This window comes from Neodiprion fabricii, chromosome 6 (assembly GCF_021155785.1).
Source record: "Neodiprion fabricii isolate iyNeoFabr1 chromosome 6, iyNeoFabr1.1, whole genome shotgun sequence".
Classification (NCBI taxonomy): domain Eukaryota; kingdom Metazoa; phylum Arthropoda; class Insecta; order Hymenoptera; family Diprionidae; genus Neodiprion; species Neodiprion fabricii.
In genome coordinates, this window is record NC_060244.1 from 8188421 (window position 1) to 8211040 (window position 22620).

At 37.5% G+C, this 22620-nt stretch overlaps 4 protein-coding genes across 7 annotated transcripts in view; 3 read left to right on the top strand and 1 right to left on the bottom strand.

Annotated features, from left to right (window-relative positions):
• The first annotated feature begins 228 nt into the window (after positions 1-228).
• Positions 229-1967, top strand: LOC124185742 (S-phase kinase-associated protein 1). Its single transcript, XM_046576806.1, has 3 exons — positions 229-378; positions 1282-1560; positions 1739-1967. The coding sequence occupies exons 2-3, from the start codon at positions 1282-1284 to the stop codon at positions 1946-1948; spliced, it is 489 nt and encodes a 162-aa protein (XP_046432762.1). The 5' UTR covers positions 229-378; the 3' UTR covers positions 1949-1967.
• A 922-nt stretch (positions 1968-2889) lies between these two features.
• On the top strand, positions 2890-7847 carry LOC124185738 (beta-alanine-activating enzyme). 2 transcript variants are annotated; one of them, XM_046576800.1, is made up of 9 exons: positions 2890-3021; positions 3327-3587; positions 3695-4536; positions 4612-4700; positions 4778-5697; positions 5804-5952; positions 6034-6197; positions 6278-6541; positions 6621-7847. In XM_046576800.1, exons 2-9 carry the CDS (start codon positions 3379-3381, stop codon positions 7002-7004), a joined length of 3021 nt encoding a protein of 1006 aa, XP_046432756.1. In that variant the 5' UTR covers positions 2890-3021; positions 3327-3378; the 3' UTR covers positions 7005-7847. The 2 variants fall into 2 exon arrangements, with proteins under 2 accessions (XP_046432756.1, XP_046432758.1); XM_046576802.1 differs by having other exon boundaries at positions 2913-3222; positions 3329-3587.
• LOC124185740 (rab GDP dissociation inhibitor beta) lies at positions 7075-11733 on the bottom strand. Its single transcript, XM_046576804.1, has 5 exons — positions 11376-11733; positions 9703-10116; positions 9385-9598; positions 8766-8948; positions 7075-8576 (listed from the first exon to the last, which is right to left on the bottom strand). The coding sequence occupies exons 1-5, from the start codon at positions 11534-11536 to the stop codon at positions 8220-8222; spliced, it is 1329 nt and encodes a 442-aa protein (XP_046432760.1). The 5' UTR covers positions 11537-11733; the 3' UTR covers positions 7075-8219.
• Positions 11734-13592: 1859 nt separating this feature from the next.
• The window catches only part of LOC124184517 (phospholipid-transporting ATPase VD), a 59280-nt gene continuing 50252 nt past the window's right edge, over positions 13593-22620 (top strand). For all 3 annotated transcript variants that reach the window (XM_046574302.1, XM_046574304.1, XM_046574303.1), the window contains exon 1: positions 13593-14201. The gene's annotated coding sequence lies outside the window, so the exon portion shown is untranslated. The remainder of the gene's footprint in view (positions 14202-22620) is intronic.

Genomic DNA, 22620 nt, shown 5'->3' on the forward strand with positions numbered 1-22620 from the left:
TTCAGCATTTTAATTCTTCAAAAATAACAAATTTAAAATCAAATCTCAGTAAAGTATGAGTTTTATTTTCCAAATTGTAAATACTCAACATGAAACACGATGTTTGATCGCTCCAACAACGCTCAGTTTGAAGTGTTCCAATTTTGAAAATTTAAGCACGGTCCTGACTGCCGACAGCGCCATCTATGAGCCGTTGCGCCTGCGTGTTGCTGACTGAAGTTTATCGTCGATGATCAGAGAGAGATCGCAGGGTGAGCAGAAAGCGAAAAAGAGGGAGGTAGAAACTAAAGACTAGAGAGTGTACTAGAGAGCCTGGCAACGTTACGCTGTGATTCATTATCGGTTTCACACAACGGAGAATTGGAAGCAACTTGAAAGGTAATTCGATAATTTATTTACGGAGCTTCTTGCCTCGGTCAAAACGTTTGTAACAAAACATTCGCTGGGCATTGTTTATCGCCTTGAAGTTGGAAAAGTCGTTGCACGGGAAATCGGCTAATGGACGAATATTCGTTGCCCGCGCATGTTGTTATGATTTATAATGATTCGTTGATTTTCAACACCAGACATGAGCTGCTTTGCATTAAACCCTCCAGGAACGTGTCTCCTCCGCATATTATGACCGGATACGCCCGCCACTAACGTGCCGTCGAATTTTATTGGGTTTATAACCCTTATCCAAAACCTTGGGTCAACGGCGAACCTCATTCTCGCAAGGTTGTTGCCGTGCGCGCCAATATCTTATCCCTGTGGTCGACACTCGCTACCTGACGTTTCCTGCTCGACGTTCTCTTCCGTAAAAATTTTCCTCGCTGCGGAGAAAGACCGAATATTCTTTTTCGAAATTACACGAAATCAAACGCGTCATTGTCCATGCAGCATTTTTCGTATTCACTTCGTGCGTTGGAATTTTCATAACGTTGTATGACTCAGATTTACAAGTTACAAAAATAAACATACCCTCATACTTTTCGCGGAAATCGATTTTATTTTTCAGTTTTTTTCTACATCAAAAATCTCTGTAATGCTATGCGTAAGCATTTTTCAGTTCAATGCGTTGAAAGAAAATGTTTACGTCCATGTCCCAAACTCAATTCACTGTGTGGTAAACGGACTGAATGACATTGGAATGTAGTTTATACACAGATCGATAACATGGACTAGGAGTTGTTCAAAGACAAAGAAACTTGTACACATAACAATAATAATAGAAGAAGGTCGATTCTTGTACCTGAAATATTCACGTAACTGAACTTATGTTTATCTTGTTTTTAATCACAGATGCCGAACATAAAGCTGCAGAGTTCGGATGGCGAAGTATTCGACGTGGATGTTGAAATTGCGAAATGTTCAGTCACGATAAAAACCATGCTGGAGGACTTGGGAATGGATGAAGATGAAGATGAAATTGTTCCTCTACCAAATGTTAACTCTGCTATCCTGAGAAAGGTCATTCAATGGGCCACGTATCACAAAGATGATCCACCACCACCTGAAGATGATGAAAACAAGGAGAAGCGAACTGACGACATCAGCTCTTGGGATGCTGATTTTTTGAAGGTCAATTTTGCATTCAATCAAAATGCTAATATTATAATTAATAAGAGACACATTCCTTTCATTTGAAAATTTTCTTTGACAATTTTTCACTCTTAAACATCTTTGAAACGTAGTCTATGCAAGATTCATTATATTTTTAACGACAGCTACTAATTTGCCTTGTTTTATTTATTTACAGGTTGATCAAGGAACCTTATTCGAACTGATTTTGGCAGCAAATTACTTGGACATCAAAGGACTTCTAGATGTAACGTGCAAGACTGTGGCAAACATGATAAAGGGAAAAACACCAGAAGAAATCCGTAAGACGTTCAATATAAAGAACGATTTTACAGCTTCAGAAGAGGAGCAGGTTCGCAAGGAGAATGAATGGTGCGAAGAGAAGTAGAAAGAATCTGAGGAGGGACGAAAGAAATGCTTTCTAAATCATCTGTAACTGTAGGTTTATCGCGTGTTAAATCTGAAGATGTCTTTCGCAAACTCAAATTTCAAGCTTGTCGCAACAGAAAAACTCACCCTCTGAAAAATTTAGCAATAATGGAATATTCCTGTTCCAGCCGAGTTTCTCCATTTGCGTACAATATCCCTAATTCGAAATTAGAAATACCAGCAACAATTGCTTGGAGAAATAAATTTTTGCAACTGATATGAATATTTTCTAGGTATGCTGGCTACGTTAATAGAAAGATTTACATTCTGGATACAATTTCTTTCGGTCTGTTTCCACTCTCTAATGGAAAACATGATTTTTCGGTTTAACGATCCATACCACGAAAGTATTAATTTAACAATAGCACGATTAATTTCTGTGTATAATTAACCAAGTATAACTTCAGTCTATTTAAATATCAATATCTTCGAAATCTGTTATATCTGCATCTCATCTGTGAAGCTTTGATCTTCTTTCTTTAGTCCAATCTCTTGTGAATACGTGTATCGAATCATTTGATAAAATATGTGATTAACAATGTGACTGAACTTCGAAATAATAATAAATTAGCTATCTTTTTGTTCGGAATGTAAAATATCAGTTAAACGAATTCGGCAATGCAGAATTAGTTTTTTTTTCCTCATTCAAATCTTCTGCTGTACTTCATTCTTCTTAATTTAATTACTTATAAAATATATCAACCCTTAATGTAAACATTAGATCCTATAACAAGAAGAAAAGGGTAATATTAATATGCGTAAATAATAAAATTCATTTTTCGTAAAACAAATAATTGAAAACTTTTTTCTCAAATTCGGGATCACTGATTAAGGTGATGATCACTGTTTCTGTTTCCCTCATATTACGGATTTGAAGGAATGAACGTATGCGCGCACCGTTTTTCTAAAAAAACAAACAAGGGTGGAAAGAACTAAAATTGAATTGTAGGAAATAAATGTCTGCTGTTATTTCCTTTTCGTACATCAGCAGCCCAGCCTAAAATAAGAGAAATTGAATTATCCATACGAAAGGTAAGCATTAAATATTGATCTTAGATAATGCATTGATTGGGTGCCGTTCGTATTACGCGGAATTACGAATGTATTTAAATTCAAGTAGAAACGAATGACGGTTGTAATCCTAACCTCAAATCAAAGTATCGTGAAAAAATACTTCCACAATTGTCAGTAATCAACCACTTGTTGATCTGGTGATTATATTCAATCAATTCAGTGAGTAGATGAAGTGATTATGTAATAATTATTTTGATAATAATTAATTATTCCGATAGTTACCTTCATTTCGAATTTCTCTTTTGCATGAACTCTGCGACAAGAGGAACCGAATTATTATAACTGACGTATGAGCACGCAAATGACGGTGTCAGTATGTTGAACACCATCTGTGACTGGAGCTCGCCTGAAGACATAGCGATAGAGTATCATAACTCGGAGACAATTAAGAAGATCAGTTATTCCGAGCTTAGCGATGCAAAAGTAAAGATTGAAGCTGTGTTAGCAGGTGCTGTTAAAAACCATCAATTTGTGGGGATAAATTGTGACGTAAAAGCTCTAAGCATCCCTGCTCTGATCTTGGGGTAATTGTTACGACGAATAAAAAAAGTGGCATTCAGTGAGATGTCCTTTTGCAGTAAACACGATGAAATACCGATACTTCATATTGAATAATTCTTTTTTTTTTCAGAATCCTATCTCAAGGATCTGCATTTGTGAATTTGCCATCGACAGGTGTAAGAGAAATTTCCTCTAGGATTGGACTATCATTTGCATTTTCTCAATCAGTACTCTCTGGGGCAAATTCCCTATGCGAAGTCAACGTACACGGAGAAACGGTTAAATTACTAGAGTTGGAAACTATCGATGGTACAAATAACATAGACAAGAATGAATTCGCGTTCGCTATAACGACATCAGGCTCAACAGGAATACCAAAAGTTGTGAAAGTTCCTCATGCTTCTATAGTGCCTAACATTTTAGAACTAAAGCAAATTCTCCGCTTATCAAAACATGACAAAATAGCACAATTAACGAAACTGACTTTTGATCCTAGTATAGTAGAGACGTTTTTGAGCTTGTCTAGCGGCAGTACGCTGTTCGTGGTTTCAAAAGAAGTCATTAATAACCCGTATAAATTATTGAACTTGATTTTTGAACATGAAGTTACATTCTTGCAAACCACACCATCACTGTGGCTGTACAGATGGAGTGAGCATCAATTAGGAAACACAATCTTTGGTAGGGAGAGCAAATTGAAAGTGTTACTTCTTGGCGGTGAACCTTTGCCTAAAGTCGAAATGTTCAGAACTGTAAAACACCCAATTAATCAGACTAAGATTTACAATATTTACGGTATAACTGAAGTATCTTGTTGGGCGAGTATAAATGAAATTAATATAAATCACAATGAGGTTGAAACCTCACCTATGATCAATCAATATCTGGGGACACCATTTTCCGAGACCATTTTTCAAGTGAGAAGTGAGAAAGGCGATATCGTTTGTGACGGCGAAGGTGTCTTGTACATTGGTTCGTATATGCTGGTCTTCTAAATACTCGATTTCTCGGTCATAAGAAGCACGGTTATTTTATCTTATACTTTAGGAAGTGATACCAGAGTCTGTGTGATTAACAACGAAGATTTGAAACACTTGGAAACACCGGTCTTTAGGAAAACTGGAGATTTAGTTGAAGTACGATTTATACATTATATTAAAAAGAAGTTTGGTACATATAACATGAATTATTTTCGAGAGTTTTAAATTTTCAGGTGAAGGGAAACAGGGAGTTTTTTTATAAAGGTAGATGCGACAGGACTGTTAAAAGGTTTGGTAATAGAGTAGATTTAACTGAGCTAGAACAAACGGTGTCAAAATTGAATTTTGTGAAAAATTGTCTTGTATTGTGGGATGAGAAACAACATGCGCTCTATCTGTGCATTTCTACCACGAGCCTAAGAGCAGCTGGTGGTAAATTTACCGACGAATTGAAAGTGCCAGAAGAACTTAATAATGAGCTTCGTAAACTACCGTCTTTTTACCAACCAAATAGAATAAAACTTTTTAATACTTTTCCACTGACTATAAATGGAAAAATCTGCACCAAAAGTTTGATGAAAACTTTTGAAACTACAGAGAAAGGTCGTGTCCAAAATAGCCAGAAAGCGAATGATTCAAAATTAGTAAGAAAAATATTATTGCAACTCTGGAAAAACGATTTAAAGTCAACAATTGATTCTGGATTTTTGGACAGTGGTGGGAATTCTGTAAAAGCAATGCAGATCGCCAACGAACTTTCTGCAGCATCAAAGATAGAGTTCCCTGAATTAATTGGTTTGTTATTAAAAAATGGAACGCTGGCTAACTGCATGGATTACGTACTTCAAAAAATCCAATCTTCTGTGCAAATAACTAGTAATGTAGACAATATTGTCAGTTCAAGTTCCAGCTACACACAATTTGCAATGAATAAAAAAAGAAAGTATGATGTTATACAGCCCAAAAAATATTCACATCCTAACTTATGTTTGTGGCAAAAATGTAGAGGAAGAGTGACTGGAGAGAACGATGAAAACTATCTTCTCCCAAGCACAAATTTGAATCTGAATATTCCTTCACAATTAATTGTGGAATGTACACAAGACTTGAAGAAATGTGTTGACGCATCACCGACTATATTCAAATACTCTAGGTACACCAGTCATTCGGTTTTTAAACTGCAATATTTTGTGAAATATGGCTAGTCAATGGTAAAAATAAGAAATCAATTTTAAACAGATACAACATCTCAATTTCAGTGGTGAAATCTATACATCTGTAGGTTCCCATGCGGGTCTAATCCTGACTAAACAACTGAATAGTCACGATTCAATTACTTATGAAATAAATCTGCCAGATAGAATTGAAGCCTCAGTTCTTGTTCTGGATGAGTTTAAAGGAATTGTTGGTAAGTCGGTATCCATGGCTTGTTTCAAGTGTATGTTTTATACCATATAAGATGTGTTTATCCAATGTTAATTAAACTCAGGGTGTTACGATGGATACGTGTATTGCCTGAACTTGAAGAGTGGGCAAATAATTTGGAAATACAAAACTGGAGACACTGTCAAGTGCACCGCAGCAACAAGTAGTAATGGAAAAAGTGTTTTTGTAGGATCGTATGACAAATATTTTTACAATATCTCTATAGAAGTAAGTATTATGATGAGCTAATCATAGTCCCATAAATACAAATAAACACGCACATCTCAAATATCACACTCTGCGTTTAGGATGGTCAAGCGATATGGAGATTTAAATGTAGCGAAGGCAGCATTTCAGCTACTCCTTGTACCTGTCTGAGGGCATGTTCAGTTCTGTTTGGAACTCTCGATGGCACTTGCATATCGTTGAACCAGACTTCTGGAGAAATAATTTGGAAGTTCAAATTCAATGATCCAATATTTTCCGCCCCAGCAATGCTAGAAAATGAAGACATTGTGTTCTGTAGTGTTTCGGGAGAAATGAAGTGCTTTAATTCGGAAACTGGTCACGAGGTGAGACACTAAGCGCAGCAATTTCAGCATAGAAAAAAATAAACTTTTAATGCAAAACATAAGGAATTATTATTTCTAGAAATGGAATTATAAAATTGATGGCAATGTCTTTTCTCACTTGGTGATGAGAAAAAACTGCTTTATGAACACCGAGGAGCTAATCATTGGATCCAACAATAAAAGTGTTTACTGTCTCTCCATACAAACGCTTTCATCGACCCCAGTTCTGAAATATTCAGTTACTTTTGAATGTCCAATATTTGCGACACCCTACTGTGAAAGAGATGTTTTAATCGTTGCTGATACAGGCGGTGTTTTGAGTTTTATAAATGCTTTCAATGGTCAAGTTGTTACCAGCTTGAAATTGGGTGGTAACATATTTTCATCACCTGTAATAAATGGTGAATTCCTTGTAGTAGGATGCAGAGACAATAATATGTATGTTGTGAGAATAGTTGGATAAATGAAATTTGGAAAAAGAAAAACTAAAAAATTGTGTTTGTAAATGAAGAACGTTGATGAAAATATCCAGATTATTTAATATAATATCATTTATTTTCGTATGCCTCCCAAATTACAGTCGTAAGTGTTTCATTTCTCCAACAATCTGTAGAGTAGAATCGATGTTCCATTGAATTCGTGTAATATCGTATCAGTTTGTTTTATACCATGCAGCATGTAAGCTTGACACAAATTTTTGTTAATCAATTACTTTTTAAAAAATAATATTCATTCACTTAAAGTTCACGGTATTATTATACACTCACAGTAACAACGAAATATTCGTGCTCGCAAGCTCACCTAACATATTAGCATATTTAAATTTATTTATTCATTTATTGGTAATATTACATAATTGAATTCTGCGCTGCCCGACAACCCACTGGAGTGATGTACTTGTAATTCAATACAGATATTGTGATTCACATCAATCATCTTTTTTCTACATGGTATACCCACTCCGATTTTTAACATTATGTATACCCAATATTATAATTCACCTGCACTTATATTTCAATATGATGAATCATTTTAGACTTCTCCAATTAGTATGTACTATCGTCATAATCTATTCCTACCGTGAGAGGCTTGCCGTAATTACATTCAATGAGCAGACATTTTTCAATTTATAACTTATTCATGTTGTGAGCGACAAAAGGTAGCTTTCTGTTTCGTTACAAGTTGATATAAATTACTCTGTCCTATAATGACTATTCCCTAATCATTTACTTTGCATAACAACATTTTGTAAGTAGTTAAAAATATGATATATATATTCGTAGTAACATTAGCTTGGAAAACGTTTTTAAGGAACTGAAAAATGTGGATACATGTGAATCGTTTGCGATTAATCAAGACTCGCGACAAAAATTACAATATACTATATATTGTGTATTTTCAGCTTTTCATCGTGGTTTTTTTGGCTTCAATCATCAAGTAGAAGTCCCCACGTTCTGGATAACTGAGGGCTGAAGAGCAGGTGCATAAAAATTTGCGACTATTTATTTATTTTTTTTTCATCTTCCACTTATGATACATATACATCGTTTTCATCGTAGTACCCTAGACTTAACAAAAGTAAGAATAATGATACTTATAGTACGGGATGAGTTGAACCCTTTGGATTAGGCTCGAATCAAATCCAAGCATAGGATATCAATTGATTCGCTAATTACGGTTACTGATCTTCGTCACCTAATTCATGCTTGACTTTGTTGAAGTCGAATTCCTCTCCTGTGGCGCGTTTGAAAATATCCAAAACATCCAGGCAAGTTGTTTCAAAATGCGTTGTCGCATCGTAGCTCGTTGAAATGAATAATTGACTGTTAAGACCATTGTCGGTCGGCTCGAGGTAGTCAGAGACTGATACAAACTTTTGTTTTATTGGCCCAAGCAAGTCGATACCAGGCTTTATTTCTGCTTCAGGATTGCTCGTCTCTACTGTAGTAGACACCATAGCAACAAACCAGCCTTTAGCTGCTACTTGATGCGTGTGAGATACCAATGAGACGTAGATATCAGAGTTGCGATTCACCTAAGACAACGTACAAAACATCTGTATATTCAATTATCACAACTTGATTGGTTCAATCGTCAGGTTCTCTATCCAACTAAAGCCCTTTATTACTCCAACTGCTTTGAAACTGGCTAGAAATCTCTCCATTTCACGTCTTTAAGATGAATGAAACGTATTATTCCGTTTGCTATCATATTTCACGCCTACCTGTTTCTGTGGAATGATAATTTGTGTTGAAAGAGCATCACCAGTGCCTGATATGGGATGGTCCAAGAGGCAAATGCATCTTATTACTTGTCCTACTTTGCGAACCTTGTCGGTCACATAAGTTGGATCGCAAAATACTTGCTTACATTTGGCTACTTCGGTACCAGATCGAACACCGACTACCTGAAATTCAAAAGAAACTTGAGTAGACAGATAAATTTTATTAAATATGTTTGAAAATAAAATTTTTAGTGTGTTAAATTGACGTCAGTAACAACTGGGCAGCATAGCAACAGATATGGAGAAGAGCGATTATAAACAAGGAGATAAATGAGTCAGTTGCATAACAACAATGTTCCCAGAGATAAGCTTTGCAAGATTCAAAGTCAAATCGTTTCGTTTACTTTAAATTATGATGACAAATAGTTATGAAACTAGTTTACAGTAGTCGAACCAAACTAAAAGAACATCTGTCTCTGAAAATCCTTTAAATCCTGTTTAAAAGCATTTATATTTGAGTTGTTTCACCAATCGTAATTCCTTTTAAAAATGATTTATACCTCAAATATTTCGAGGCAAAATAGTATACTGCCAATAGATTGTTCTGATACAAACTCACCTTTCCATCTTCCATGACAATCTCATCTATGGGTTTGTCCAGCATGTAGGTGCCTCCATAAATAGCACTAAGTCGAGCGAAACCTTGGGGTAGCTCGCCCAGCCCATACATGGGATACAGATACGGAGATTTTCCGTAACGAGCTAAACTATCACTGTAGAGCTTAATTCTTCGAATTGTACCAATAGCGCTCTGGCCTATGTAATCGTCATCTCTAGTAGTGGAAACACATAATTAGTAATATGTACATGATACGATAATAACAAGGTTCTAGTATCATAAATTCTAGTTCAAACACAAAATAATACTTGTTCTTACCTATACAAAGCGAGAGCGTGACCGGTAAAGTCTTGCGTATTCTTGTCGAGATTAAACTTATTGTAAAGAGCTTGCATGTTGTTCGAGAAAGGGTCAAAGCCGTCCCAGCTCTTGGGGTCATCCTCCTGTACGTTTTGTACCCAAATCAAGAAGTTTCTAAAGCGTCTTTTCTCAAACAAACCCATAAGATCACTGGACAGTGCTTCCTGCTGATCAATAGGTACTTTGGAGATTTTTGCCGACTTGTAGACGTAGGAACCCTCTACTGATTTGAATTCCAAGTAACGTGTAACCCCTGTGTGAATCAGCAGCTTCACCAGCAGGCCATTGGCCATTAAAAATTTTGGGATCAAATCCACATTCCAATCTCTACCACGTCCGTAGCTTCCGTCCGGTGGCGGTGCCTTGAATTTACTGAAACAGAATGTTGCTCAATCTCGACTCGCACAACTTGTCAAATCGTTAGAAGTTGCGTAAATTACTAAAAAAATCGGACAAATATATGTTGTATATTTTTTTTTGAATGGTCCCCCGTCTGCGGCCGCTGATTATACGGCCCTGGTACCGGTACTGACTAGTGCAGTATGATTCGACCATCAGGAGTGATCATCATTTAAAGCGTCATAATAAGCGCAAACGGTTCTCATAGTGCAGCAGGTGTGGCGGTCGAGAATTTTGGTTGCAGAAATGAGACGAAATGTGTAATAAAAACTGAGAATTCAAAAATTAAAACGGGACCACCTTGCTTAGGTCAGGCACGTATCATAAGGCGGTTCTCAAAATCGATAAGACGAATGAACACGGGGACAGGATGATTTTTCATTTCAACAGACGAAAACCGAGACACGCGTAATAAGTACAAGGAAGCACGAAGGCTCTGTTAGTTTTTTTCCGCCAAAGGAACGGGGGTTTCGCTTCGAACTCCGTTCTGTTCACTTTTTTACCCTGTAGAGCCTGAGTTTGGTGTGGCTGCAAAAACGGGAAGTGAAATGTTCGATGTCCGACATCATTCCACTCTACCGTTATCTTGCAAGGAGCGCTGTTATTATTATATTCTACATTCATACGACGAGCGAGCTGAAAGTTCGTTAACCGGGCGATAAAAATTGCAAATATTTTCAGTACGGTACGTAGATGTATATACGTAAAACGAAAAAAAAAAGTACAGTTCCTTCTTGCTGGCGAGTCAATTTTATTAGGGTTATATCGAACAGCCTGCGTCGACTATAAACGATGTGTAATTAGGCGAAAGAAATATTTATGCATATCCGCGACCCCCCTTAAGGTTAGTTTATATCCCCTCCAGCCCCTCATTAAAGTTCTTCCGGTGTTCCCGAACGCCAGATAGCGTGGCTCTCTGCGACGTATGTGGATATACGTCTATACATCAATTTCCGAATAGTTTCACGGTTTGACATGGGCCTTGGTACGATTCGGGACCGCCTTTGGATCCCGGCGCGTTTTGTAAAGGGATTAACCCAACGGAACGATGAAAATAGATAGAAAAGGTTGCAATATTCCATCTGTTTGGGTAAAATTCGCGGGTAGATATACAAAAATCAATATCGTTTCACCCCGGCGTTTAAGCGACACCTGAACAAGACGAGGCGTTTTGCCTAGGTTGGTAGGCAGGGCCGAGAGTTTAGGCGTGCGACGAGTTTATTTTCCCGTACCTGAATAGGTCTTCGAGCGGCGTTATGGAGGCAGATTCACCGCCATAATACTTGTTGCGATCGACGTGTAAAACCTTTTTCCCGCTAACGGATAGCATTCCGCTGAGAATGCACTCCTTGAGCCCGGTTCCGAGCACAATCGCGTCGTATTCTTCATCCATCTTTGCACTGGGTTTATTTTTTATATATTATATCGAACTTCGCTGCACGTCCACGTCGTGTCAAACACCAATGTGTATTTAACGTCTTCTCCGCTTAACTCGAAGTCGCGAAACTATGCCGGAACTAGCAACGAACGGACGGACGGACGGCTACGCTGCCTGATCTGGTCGCTCGTTCGTTCGCCTGCTGCCTGCCTGGCTGCTACGTCAATTTCACTCCCACCAACACCGCTCCCCGTATATCGGGTGGGTATGCAATAATCTCCCGAGATTCCCGATTGCACGGAGGGCGTATCGTCGGATACGGTATTTACGGTCACACCGTGTTCGCAATCTTTTTACCACCAATATCCCTAGATCAGCTGGCTCAGAGTCCTCAGAGCTAACTCTTCCATAAAATGAAACCTTAGAAATTATAACTGAAAGGGCTCTAGTGTAGCCTGTTCGCCGATAAAGAAGAGAGAAAATCGAGGAATCTCCATATATTTATGTATCAAATAGAGTAAAATTATTCGCGAAATATTGCAACATTAACGTAAGCAGATTTGAATAGGCCATTATTCTTATCCTATTCTGACGCATGCGTAAATGCGCGTGCAAATAAGGATAAATGGTGGTAACATATCTCAATTTTCTTTCTTTCTAGCCGCATGACCTTTCCATTATTTTTTTGCATCTTGCCCACCTTATTATCTCTATGATTTACGGTTATCCGTATCCGCAATCTTTTAATCACCAATATACCTAGATCAGCTGGCTTTTCCGTGAAGTGAAACCAACAAAGAGCAACATTTCATTGCACATGTTTGAAAGTCAAAATGCCTCATATTCTCATATCTACTTTGATCTCATTCAGTCCGTTATCGAACAAAGAAGAAGAATTAATACGAACGATTCGATGTTCCAATTTCGAATAGGTGATAGCATATAATGCTTGCCGGACTTATCAATTATTTCAAATCTTAAATTCCAAGCCCCCCGATTGAGTTTATTTCATCAGACGTTCCTACGTTACGTTCGAGATAATCGAACAGCTTCCATACAAAGGTATGTACATACGTACATGTATATGCAGTAAAGTATTGAAAATTTATTTATTTATCATCACGACGTGTCAACATTTTTTTCAAATACAATACCGAAGCCGACCGAGGCATCCTGAAAATCCGAATCTGCGTGAAAAATGACTCATTGCCAGTTGGTCATTTTCAAGAATATCGGTTGCACCACGTGCATAACATACTGCATACATGCATATTCAAGCCGGCGGCTTTCTGCATTCCATGCGTATCTGTACTGCGCAGATGGAACATTATCGGCACCTAAAAATATTCGAGAAACCTATATTCACGCCTACAATATTATACTCGCATATGATATCTGTGCGTAATGCAACGATTTTCACCGCTCGAGACGGAAAACAATACACTGGATAAACCGACGAGTGCTTGTTTACGAAAATCACAAAGTAATTAATTATCTCCAGCCTGCCTGGTGTCTGTCAGATGCCTCGCTTGTCACGTGGTGGAATTCACCTCGTTCAAGGTCATGGCCGTATTACTAAGGGCAGCTGAATTCGTCAACATCAACGATACGCAGTTGATGATTTTGTACAGATAATTAGCTCAACAGCCTCGATCATGGATAATACATAGCGCATAGTTCCTTTTCACCTGTTCAGAGGAATCAAATTAAGATAATAAGTTTTTGAAATATACAGTTAAGCGTACAATAAATCGATGACGAACGCACAAAGTAAACGCATATAATACGGAACAACTATGCTTCGAAAGTTTACATCAGGCGAGGAAAAACTCTGAAATTGTTGTGAGTAATCAGGGACAACGAATTTTATATTCTTCGTAGATCGTTTGAGCTGTTCTCGTACACAAATACCAGCTGGTGAGTGAAATCCCCAGTTCCTTACTGCGGCGACACCCGTAGCATGGTTCCTAGGGTGAAAAAAAACCGGTTGGGTTGGCAGAATTGCGATACTAAATCCGGCAGGTGGCGCTGCTCCCGCGCCGCGAAGTCAGTTCACTCGCCTCTGAGCTGCGAGCCAGGTGTGCGCGTGTGCGTGGTCACGCTGAGGTTTTCTTTCCCCAAACATTCCTTCTATTTACAATAAACTTGTTTGTTGTTAATTTATAGGGCGAGTGAAGCTCGCGTTTATTACGCGTGAAAAAGTGTCGCGAAGAAAAGTACGTGTCCAGTGTCTTAGCGGGAGAACGTAAAAAGAGAGGCAAAACAAAGTTTGTACGCGTATCTCAAGTAAACAGGCGGTCCACGTTTCACAGATTATGTATAAAATTACGGAGGGACAGAAACGGGGTTAGAATCAGCGAGAGTGCGGGTGATTGTGAAATTTGAAGCGTGGTTATATCGTTAGGAATGTGAATAGGAGTGGGTAAACAAATATATTAGTTCGGATGCAGCTGCGAGTTATGCGTGCAGTGGGTGCATTACAGATTCGCTTTTGGGGGAAATTATTTGAAATTGTGTCAGTGAGACGGTGTTTTTCATGCCGCAGCTGTTATCCTAGACCGATTGATATTGCTATCATCACTGGAAAGATGTTCATCCCGGCCGAGTAAAAGTCGCTGGTTTTATTTACACTCGAGGGAATTACTGAGGCCACGTGGAAGTGTTGTAAGCCTGGAAAAATGTGAGTACATATATAATATCTTGTAACGAGAAACTTTAAACCGCGCGAGATTCGTCTCTATTCTATCTGTCGAAGAGAGGCGTCTTCTCGGCAAACGCCACGCGCCTACGCTGTCGAAGATTGGCCAATTCCCTGCCAGATGTTTCGCTTCAATTTGAAAAATCCGTCGCCTCTCGACGGACGGATCTTTGGTCCAAGCCACGCAGCCTCCGAATCGACGCTTAACGCCTGTTCGAAACGTGAGAGCGACGCTTTCGGATGTTTCTCATAGCGTATCCACAGAAAAATTAATGCCTTCGGCTTTCTCGGTGTAAACAAAGCGGTGAATTTATCCGTTTCCACGAGTTAACGGAAAAAAGTAAGTCGGCCGGGGTTACTCGATGAGTAATTAAACTCAGAGAGCACAGATTCCGCGGAAAGAAGTGTGAGAAAAAAGTAGGGCAAATAAACTTCGCATCGCGTTATGAGGATGCTACGGTCATCGTCTTTACCGACCGAGTTCAAAGTCACTTATTTTTACTATCTTGAAAGCCTAACATCATAACAGATTTCATTGCAGAATAAATTTTGAAAAGAAAAAGTTTTTACACGGTATTATCCGATGTAGCATGCGGAATTTCGCTGACTACAGTGTTCGACATCAATGGATGCTGCACAGGGTTTGATTATAGTGAAAATAAGTGACGTTTTACTCGGTCGGTAAAGTTTGACTTTGGCATCCTCTTAAAACGCTGCGTTTGTAGGCAGACCTAGTTCGTGGATATTATTTCAAAGAGAGAGAGAGAGACAGAAAGGCTGCACCGTTATTGGGAAGAGTCCGACGGTCATACTCTGCGTGGCAAAATTTATGTGAGCTACCTTCCTTTTGAGTGTTGAAAAACCAAGCTTTCTCGTTTTAATCGTATTTAGAGCTTTTTAACAGAGACGTCGACGAGTCGTTGCGACAATGACAGTAAAGTGATTTTAGTGAATTTCACGTTTTACGAGGTAAAGTTGATACTTTCCGACGATAAGCCGAGGCTGCAAAGCTACTTCCGAGAAAATTATTCTTTTATACTAATGAAAATATGCGACTAATGCTCGGTTTCTTTCTCTTGTTTTAATACAAATACCGCAATTGTAAATGTCGACGGTGTCGCGTTTCTTTGATTCAGCTTGTAGACTGACAAATTTTCGAAATGAAAAGGGAAAGCAGCAAGCTTCGCTGATTTGACTCAAAGTATTGCGAAAATGGATCTGCGGTTGGGCCACATAGTAATGTAATAATCCTCCTTGGGCTAAGCGGAGAGAATGACGATTGCAATTTTCCTTCCGGCTAAAACGTGTCGCCTCTTTTGTTATCTCGAAACTTGAAAGCGAAATTCGAAATTTTCAAAACAAGAACTGCTTTCTTTTCATGGATGTACGTGTGATGCACAATAAGCAAGAAAGATCACGAGGATAAAGTCAGAAACGTTACTGTAACGATTCATGTTTAGAATGTGAAGTTTCGTAAATCAACCGTGATAAATAAAATATACTCACATTCTGCAAAGCCAACTCCTTGAAAGTCATTCTGAAATTTTCGATAACGATTTTTTCTTAATATTTCCTTGTATTAACGTCACTAACTTTACTCTCATAGAACATCCCGGTAATTTATCTTTATTTCTTTCCCTCCCCGCGATTTTATCGTCACGCTTTAAGTCTGATGTTCTCTTAATTCTCGAATTAACATACTAACAACACTACACAAGTTTTACCGTCCGGTTACGATTGGTAGAACGAATAATAACTGGAGCAAGGATATATATATATATATAAATATATGTATACACATGTATGTCGAAAGAACCGCAATACGGAAGTGAAGTGCATTCACTATTCATTTCGGCTACACTTTTTGGATATAAAAAAATGGAAAAACTTGTTTTATGTTTCATCGATCACGATAAATTCAATTTCCAATTGCCGCTACTCACTTTCTTGCAATGATTTTGCTACGACCCATCTTCGTATCCGCAAGCAGATATCGTCGTCGATCCACCTTCTCCTCCTCGTCCTTGGCGTAAGATATCCTTACCTAACTCGAAAGTTTGACTTGATATATATATACACACACATATAGTAATGTTATATGTATACATTTTTATATATGTATGTATATTTCCGCGAAATTTGACGGCTGCTGAAATTAGTTGCGCGTAATTATGCAACCCGGCACATTATACGTACCCACATGGCGAATCACACGTATGTGTAGTAAATATTTACACGGGCATCTCAAGCCAGAGGACGGATGAACCGGACCGAATTTTGTCTCGGTTTAAACGACTCTCCCCACTATCTTCTTTTCCAGTTCCGTCCGGCTGAGCACGTAATTGTTATGCAAGCCGCCGAAGAATTTAATACTTCAGAGAAATTATAACTCTTGCACCGACATCTCCTTGTGAATTATATATTTATTAACGCTCGGCGAAACTTGTTATTATTGTACGACCGATTCAGCTGTGTGTCGTTTTATTCTCTTGTACTTCGTTTAGCGAGCGAGTCGAATCGTTGATGTATAAACGAGAAAAAGAAAGAAAAAAAAGTTTGAAAATTTATATTGCAAGTTCCGTTACGGTCGAATTTTCATGAGAATGAAGTTATTAACGTTGCTGTAACGATTGATGTTTAGAAAAAATCGTTACTTCGTACCTTTGAGAAAAATGAAATTTAGTAACGCAACCGCGATAAATAAAATATATTTATATTTTGCATAGTCGACTCCCTGAAAGTCGTTCTAAAATTTCGCAACAATGATTTTATCCCAGATATTTCCTTATGTTAACGTCGTTAACTTCAGCCTTATGAATTTTCTATACACGTATGTGTAATATGCATGAATAAGTATGAACGAAACGATTAAAGCCCCGCAGGTAATTGAGTCGAGCTCGACGAAATTACGTGGTGTGTTTTGTTATTTATTCATGTTACTTATTCCAGTCCTCGCAGTCTAGGAAAATGTTTTTACGCGGTCGGTTGTAAGAGATCTCTTTTTTCTTATAAATGTCAATATCCGTTTATCGTCACTGTTGAAAAAATAAAAATACTTATGCAGTGTACTTAGTACTGTATATATATTTACGCAGGCTTTTTTCTACACTGTGTTTTATTTTTATTCTTTCACTTCATTTCATTTCATTTCTTTGTCTTATAACACGTACTTTCTTTTCGAAATATTAGTTTTGTTACTCACTGGTTGAGAAGTTGACTGTATATATAATATATATATACACATTTGTACGTTTTTTTTTTTCTTTTTTCGAAATTGGATCATAGAAAGTACGTTAGAAATAAAGAAGAAGAAGAAAACGCAAGAATGGAACATCACATTGTTTACAGAACTGGAATCCCTACTCGGAATGACGTATAATTATATGGATCAAGTGTGAATTTTTTAAATCAGTTTCGTTGGTTTGTGCAAAAAAAAAAAATAGTTTCGAGTTTGCGGAAATGCTGAGAATAGACTCCGTTATTCCTCGTCATCGTTTTTTTACTGTTAGAGTTAAGAATAGTGGCGTGTTGTATATCCCCTTGAAAAGTGTTGTTCAGAATATTGTTCACGTCCGAGAATATATATTGCAATTTCATTCGTCAACAGGCGTTGAACATATGTTCCGAAAAATACGTGTATAGTTTGATCAGCCTCTCAACGAACCTGTTTAAACAAATCCAATGTATTTATCCTTTCGGCATACATCCGTATCATCATTGTAATAAAAATAAATCACGAAATCTGAGGAGACTTTCTGAACAGTGTTTTTCGAAAGGTGATTTTCACGATGCGTGTATATTTATTAGGACGGATGTTTCTCGGCGCGTGTTTGAAATGTTGATTTGTCCGTCTCAAAAACGATTTCTGTCGTAATTTAACAAGGTTTATAAGTGTGCGATTATTGTCTGTGTTAACTTCGTCACGTCACGTATAACTCCCGGGTATATCCGCGTCATCGCACATAGTTAATAATAATATGGTATCCTCTTACGTTATATGTTTTCGTAAATATGGTATAATTAGAGGCTTTGATGGGAACTAATTTCGACTCCGTGGTATATAATGCGTTCATTTGGTCAACGAGAAATTGTACTACGATTTAAAAAAAACTATTGTCCGTATACCTAATCAACTTACAATTAGTTCTTTGTTGTAATTTATTTTATACGTGTTACTTTTCAATTATTCTTAAGTAAACCAAATGTTTGTTCAATGTTAGTATAACGAACATTCCTTTTCTTCAGGCTCGTAAAAATTGGTTCGAAACCGCGTTGATAGATTACGTGAATGATTTATTGCGTCCGATACATTGGACACGTAAAGAAGCGTGCAGAAATGATGTGATATTTTTGCGACTCGAAATCATGTGCTTCGCTTCCTTCCCGATTGAACGCTTGCTGACAGTTGGCCGGTCTTTCTTTCCGTTTTAGTATTTGAGTTACTGCTAGGGGTGTTTGATAATTTCTAGAGAGATGCCGAGATGATGATTTTTAATACTGCGCACAATTTGCCACCGTTTGCAAGTATAATTATATGTGCGCGAAGCAATTTGAACTAATAGAGCATAATTACCGAACTCGTTTTTCTACAATAATATACAGCGTGATGATATACTTTTTTTTTTGTCTGCGTTTGGTGCTGACAACGAGATACTGCGAAACAATAATTAGTGATACACGTGTCAGTGACTTCAACATATAATTTCGTTGCGCAAGACGCTCGTCAAAAAAAAAAAACGCTTTTTGACGACAAATTTTGATATCTAGCGGGGTGAAATATACGTTGCGCTATCGATGGCGCTCTTTTTTCGGGATCAGAATGGAAGGGCACGGTGGCTACTCGTCAGTGATAAGTCAGGGCATCATTGAATTGTCAGAGAAAATCAACGAGAAAAAATTAAGCTTGTACCATGAAAAATCACAATTCGAAAAAATCGTAAGCTAGAAATTTTTAATTAAGAAAAATCGCGTTGAGAAATTGAGTGCTTTTCGGTGAAAAAAATTCCTACTATTCACGAGAGAGATTTTTCCAAATTTTGTAAACGAAACAATGCTTCCCGGGTATATTTCTTCGATCAGCGCTGCGCATCCGTAGAGATATTATAAATAGAGCGGACGAGACGCAGGGGTTAAAGGTAAGCGGAAGGGATGTCCTGGTCTGTACGAAAGATATTCCATCTACTCGATAAGTAAGTTTCTGCATGGATCTAAATATTGCATTGAAATTTTCGTAAAATGATTTAGTCAATGTTCCGTGTAAACGTTTGCGTGATAAAATAATTTTATAAAAATATTTCTGCGCTCAAGCTCGGCTGTATAAAAATTACTTTCCGTCGCCGTTAAACAGAGTGTTACCACATTTTTAAATACCGATCAATTCGTAGCTTCATTAACTATTTACTCTTGTTGGCACTGTTACGTAGCCTTTTACTCAGGGAAAGAATCCGAATTTACCCAGGAAAAGTTGGGGAATTTTTTCCTGCCCCTTTTTATTGACCACCATGAAGGGGGAAATTAACCCAGAGTGCCGTTTTAATCCTGAAAGGAATTATCAGGTCTGTAATAACTTCGTCGTCGGATTTACGCAAGGAAACAAAATTATAATGTAGCTCATTACAGAAATGGTTGAAACTGTCGCGATTAACTATTCGAACGAAAGGTCGAGTGACGAATTTATTCGCTGAATTTCGTTGTTGAACGAAAATACTCATTGAATGAAACAAAATCGTATGATAATTTGATGTTAGATTTTTGAGATATCTACTGGTTGGCACAACAAGCCTGATAATGTAACACAGCAATTGAAAGAAAATCAAGAATCAAGATCGTTTGTGATAATATCGATCGCAATTGCGATACGGTATCTATACTTGATGAATTTGTACGGAGAGATCCGATCTTTCAATTTATCTTAGACTGTGGAAAGCGTAGCTCTGTTGCTTCTGATGACCAGTATGTTATTCTCGCTTGTAGATTTAAGATTAGGCTGAAGTTAGTAACGTTATTGTAATGATTAACGTTTTGGGAAATCGTTGTTTCACAATTGCAGGAGTGTCCGAAATTCAGTAAATCATAACAAGGAAAAATGTATTCATATTTTAAAAACTAGACTACTTCAAAGTCACTGTAAACTCTTGTAAAGTGTAAGCGACACTGTAATTTCGTTTAAATTTTTTTATTTTTTTTTGGCAGTAGAAGCAAGTCTAATAATAATTGATAAGGATATTTCAGAATTAATCACCAGTTCCATGATATTGGGAAAAATTATATAAAAAAATGTGTACGTGTCTGAGGTTCTATCCAGCTGTGTAGACCACAACACCTTGCGACGTGGCAACAGCGCATCACATACGTAAAACGTAAATTTGCAGTATTAGACTTACTTTTCGATTATAAATTAAAAAAAAAAAAAAAACGGATTTTATGCACGACAGATCTCGGAAGTGTATAAAGTGAATATACAAAGCTTTCGTAATAACGCGACGCGATGTTGCCAGACTTTGAAAAACCTGATAAACCAGTCAGACACGCAACGCAGTCGAATTTTGACTGGCTGCGTAACGCCGTTAAAACTTCCTTAACGACTCGAACCGTCAACGAAACGAATTTATCGCGAGCTATGCAAACGATTTCATTGACAAGCTTTTTACATTCATATCGGCGGTTCAAACCTCGATTTGCGGCTTTTCTCAGACAGTCAAAGCCTCATTTTTTGTTTGTCCATAACTCGAGTCAGGAGGGAACCAACATCTGGATCTCTTTCGCGGTAGCATCGTCAACCCTTCGGCGGATTCCCAATGTTTTATGCGTAGAGTCACCGGCCGCAGCTGAAAGATCGTCGATCAGCATACACTGAAGGGAACGTACAACTGGAAAAAAACGTGAAACGTTTTACAAGCTTGCTTATGATACATCGGCGTCTAAGTTTTCAATGAAGTGGAAATCGAGAAAACTGTGAAGCGGACGACGTATTTTTCTTCGTTGATGTCGGTTCTCGACTTTTTTTTTTTTCCGAGTATAGGTGTAGATAGAGTGACATCCTAGATCGATCTACCAAACGCTGAAATCAAATTTCCTTGTACAATTCGACGACGAACTTGTATTTTTTATACATTCGTCTCAACTCGGAAATGTAAACTCTCTGAAATATTTGCGAGAGTTTTTGACACTTCGCACCTGTATCAACCAGCGGCGACTTTACTGACTTGGTTGGAAAGTCTGACGGGAAGCAGCGTCAATTTATTGGTTTGATCAATCGATCGAATTCACAGATCGTGTAATGTATTATATTCTTTATGGCTTTTCAAAGTAATGAGGAAAAAGAGATTGCGATGTGTTACGAAGCGGTTTATCTTCGTTAGATATAGTACAAAGTTCACATTCTATTCGTCTCGAACATTGTAAGAAGGAAAAAAAAATCTCTAATGGTGGTGCTAAAGTTGAATAGAAATTTATTCGGCTCGAATTACTGTAGAATAATTATTTCTCTTATAATCGATTCGGAATCAATAAAAATCCAGATCCCATTTTTATCAGTTGATCCGTATTTGTTTCAGATATTATTTAATTCTTGCGTTTTCTTTGTCAACTAACACGACAAAGAGCTTATAGGTTATTTTTCAAAATTTTCGCAACCATCCGAAGAACATTTTCATCTGGATATAAAATTTGTTCACATACGTAACAGTTTTCTTATCATCACTTGCGTATTTTGAAACTTAAATCAGAAAGTACAAACGGAGGGATAAGATTATTTGAGTAAATTCTTCGAATGATATTTGTAATACCGTTGACTAAAAATTTTTTGAAATTTACACGATATTTAATGGGTAAAACCCGAAAACTTATTGTTCTACAAGTATACAAGTATAAATTGAACATGTATCGATAGTTTTTGTTTATTTGTTGTCAATATGAATTTCGATAGCGCGACACTACTTGGTATTTATAATCTTTTCTTCGTTTCTAATAGGTCTCACGACAAATTTATCTTACGTTATCCTTATCTGACTTCTCAGCCCGCCTACCCTGTTTTATAACTATTTCCGAATCTACTTTCGTATCTAGAAAGTTCAATTTACAACTAATATATTCTCTACTGGTTTGAAAGCACGTGGCGTGTCTTTTACTTCGTAAACAAATTAGTGCAACTGATTTAACCAGATACGCGAAACAAGTAGCTCCGGTTAGATCATCAACAGAATATGGAATTCGATCGATGGTAAATTTTTCGTTTACAAGATTCGTGTATTTATTTTATTTGAAGTACTTAATTGTTTCTGTCAACGAACACGCGACTCGGACGAACAATGCGTATACTTAAAACGAGATGACATATAATTAGTTGACTCAATTTTGGAAATACATCGAAAGGATAAGAATGGCTTTTCTCGAATCAAGG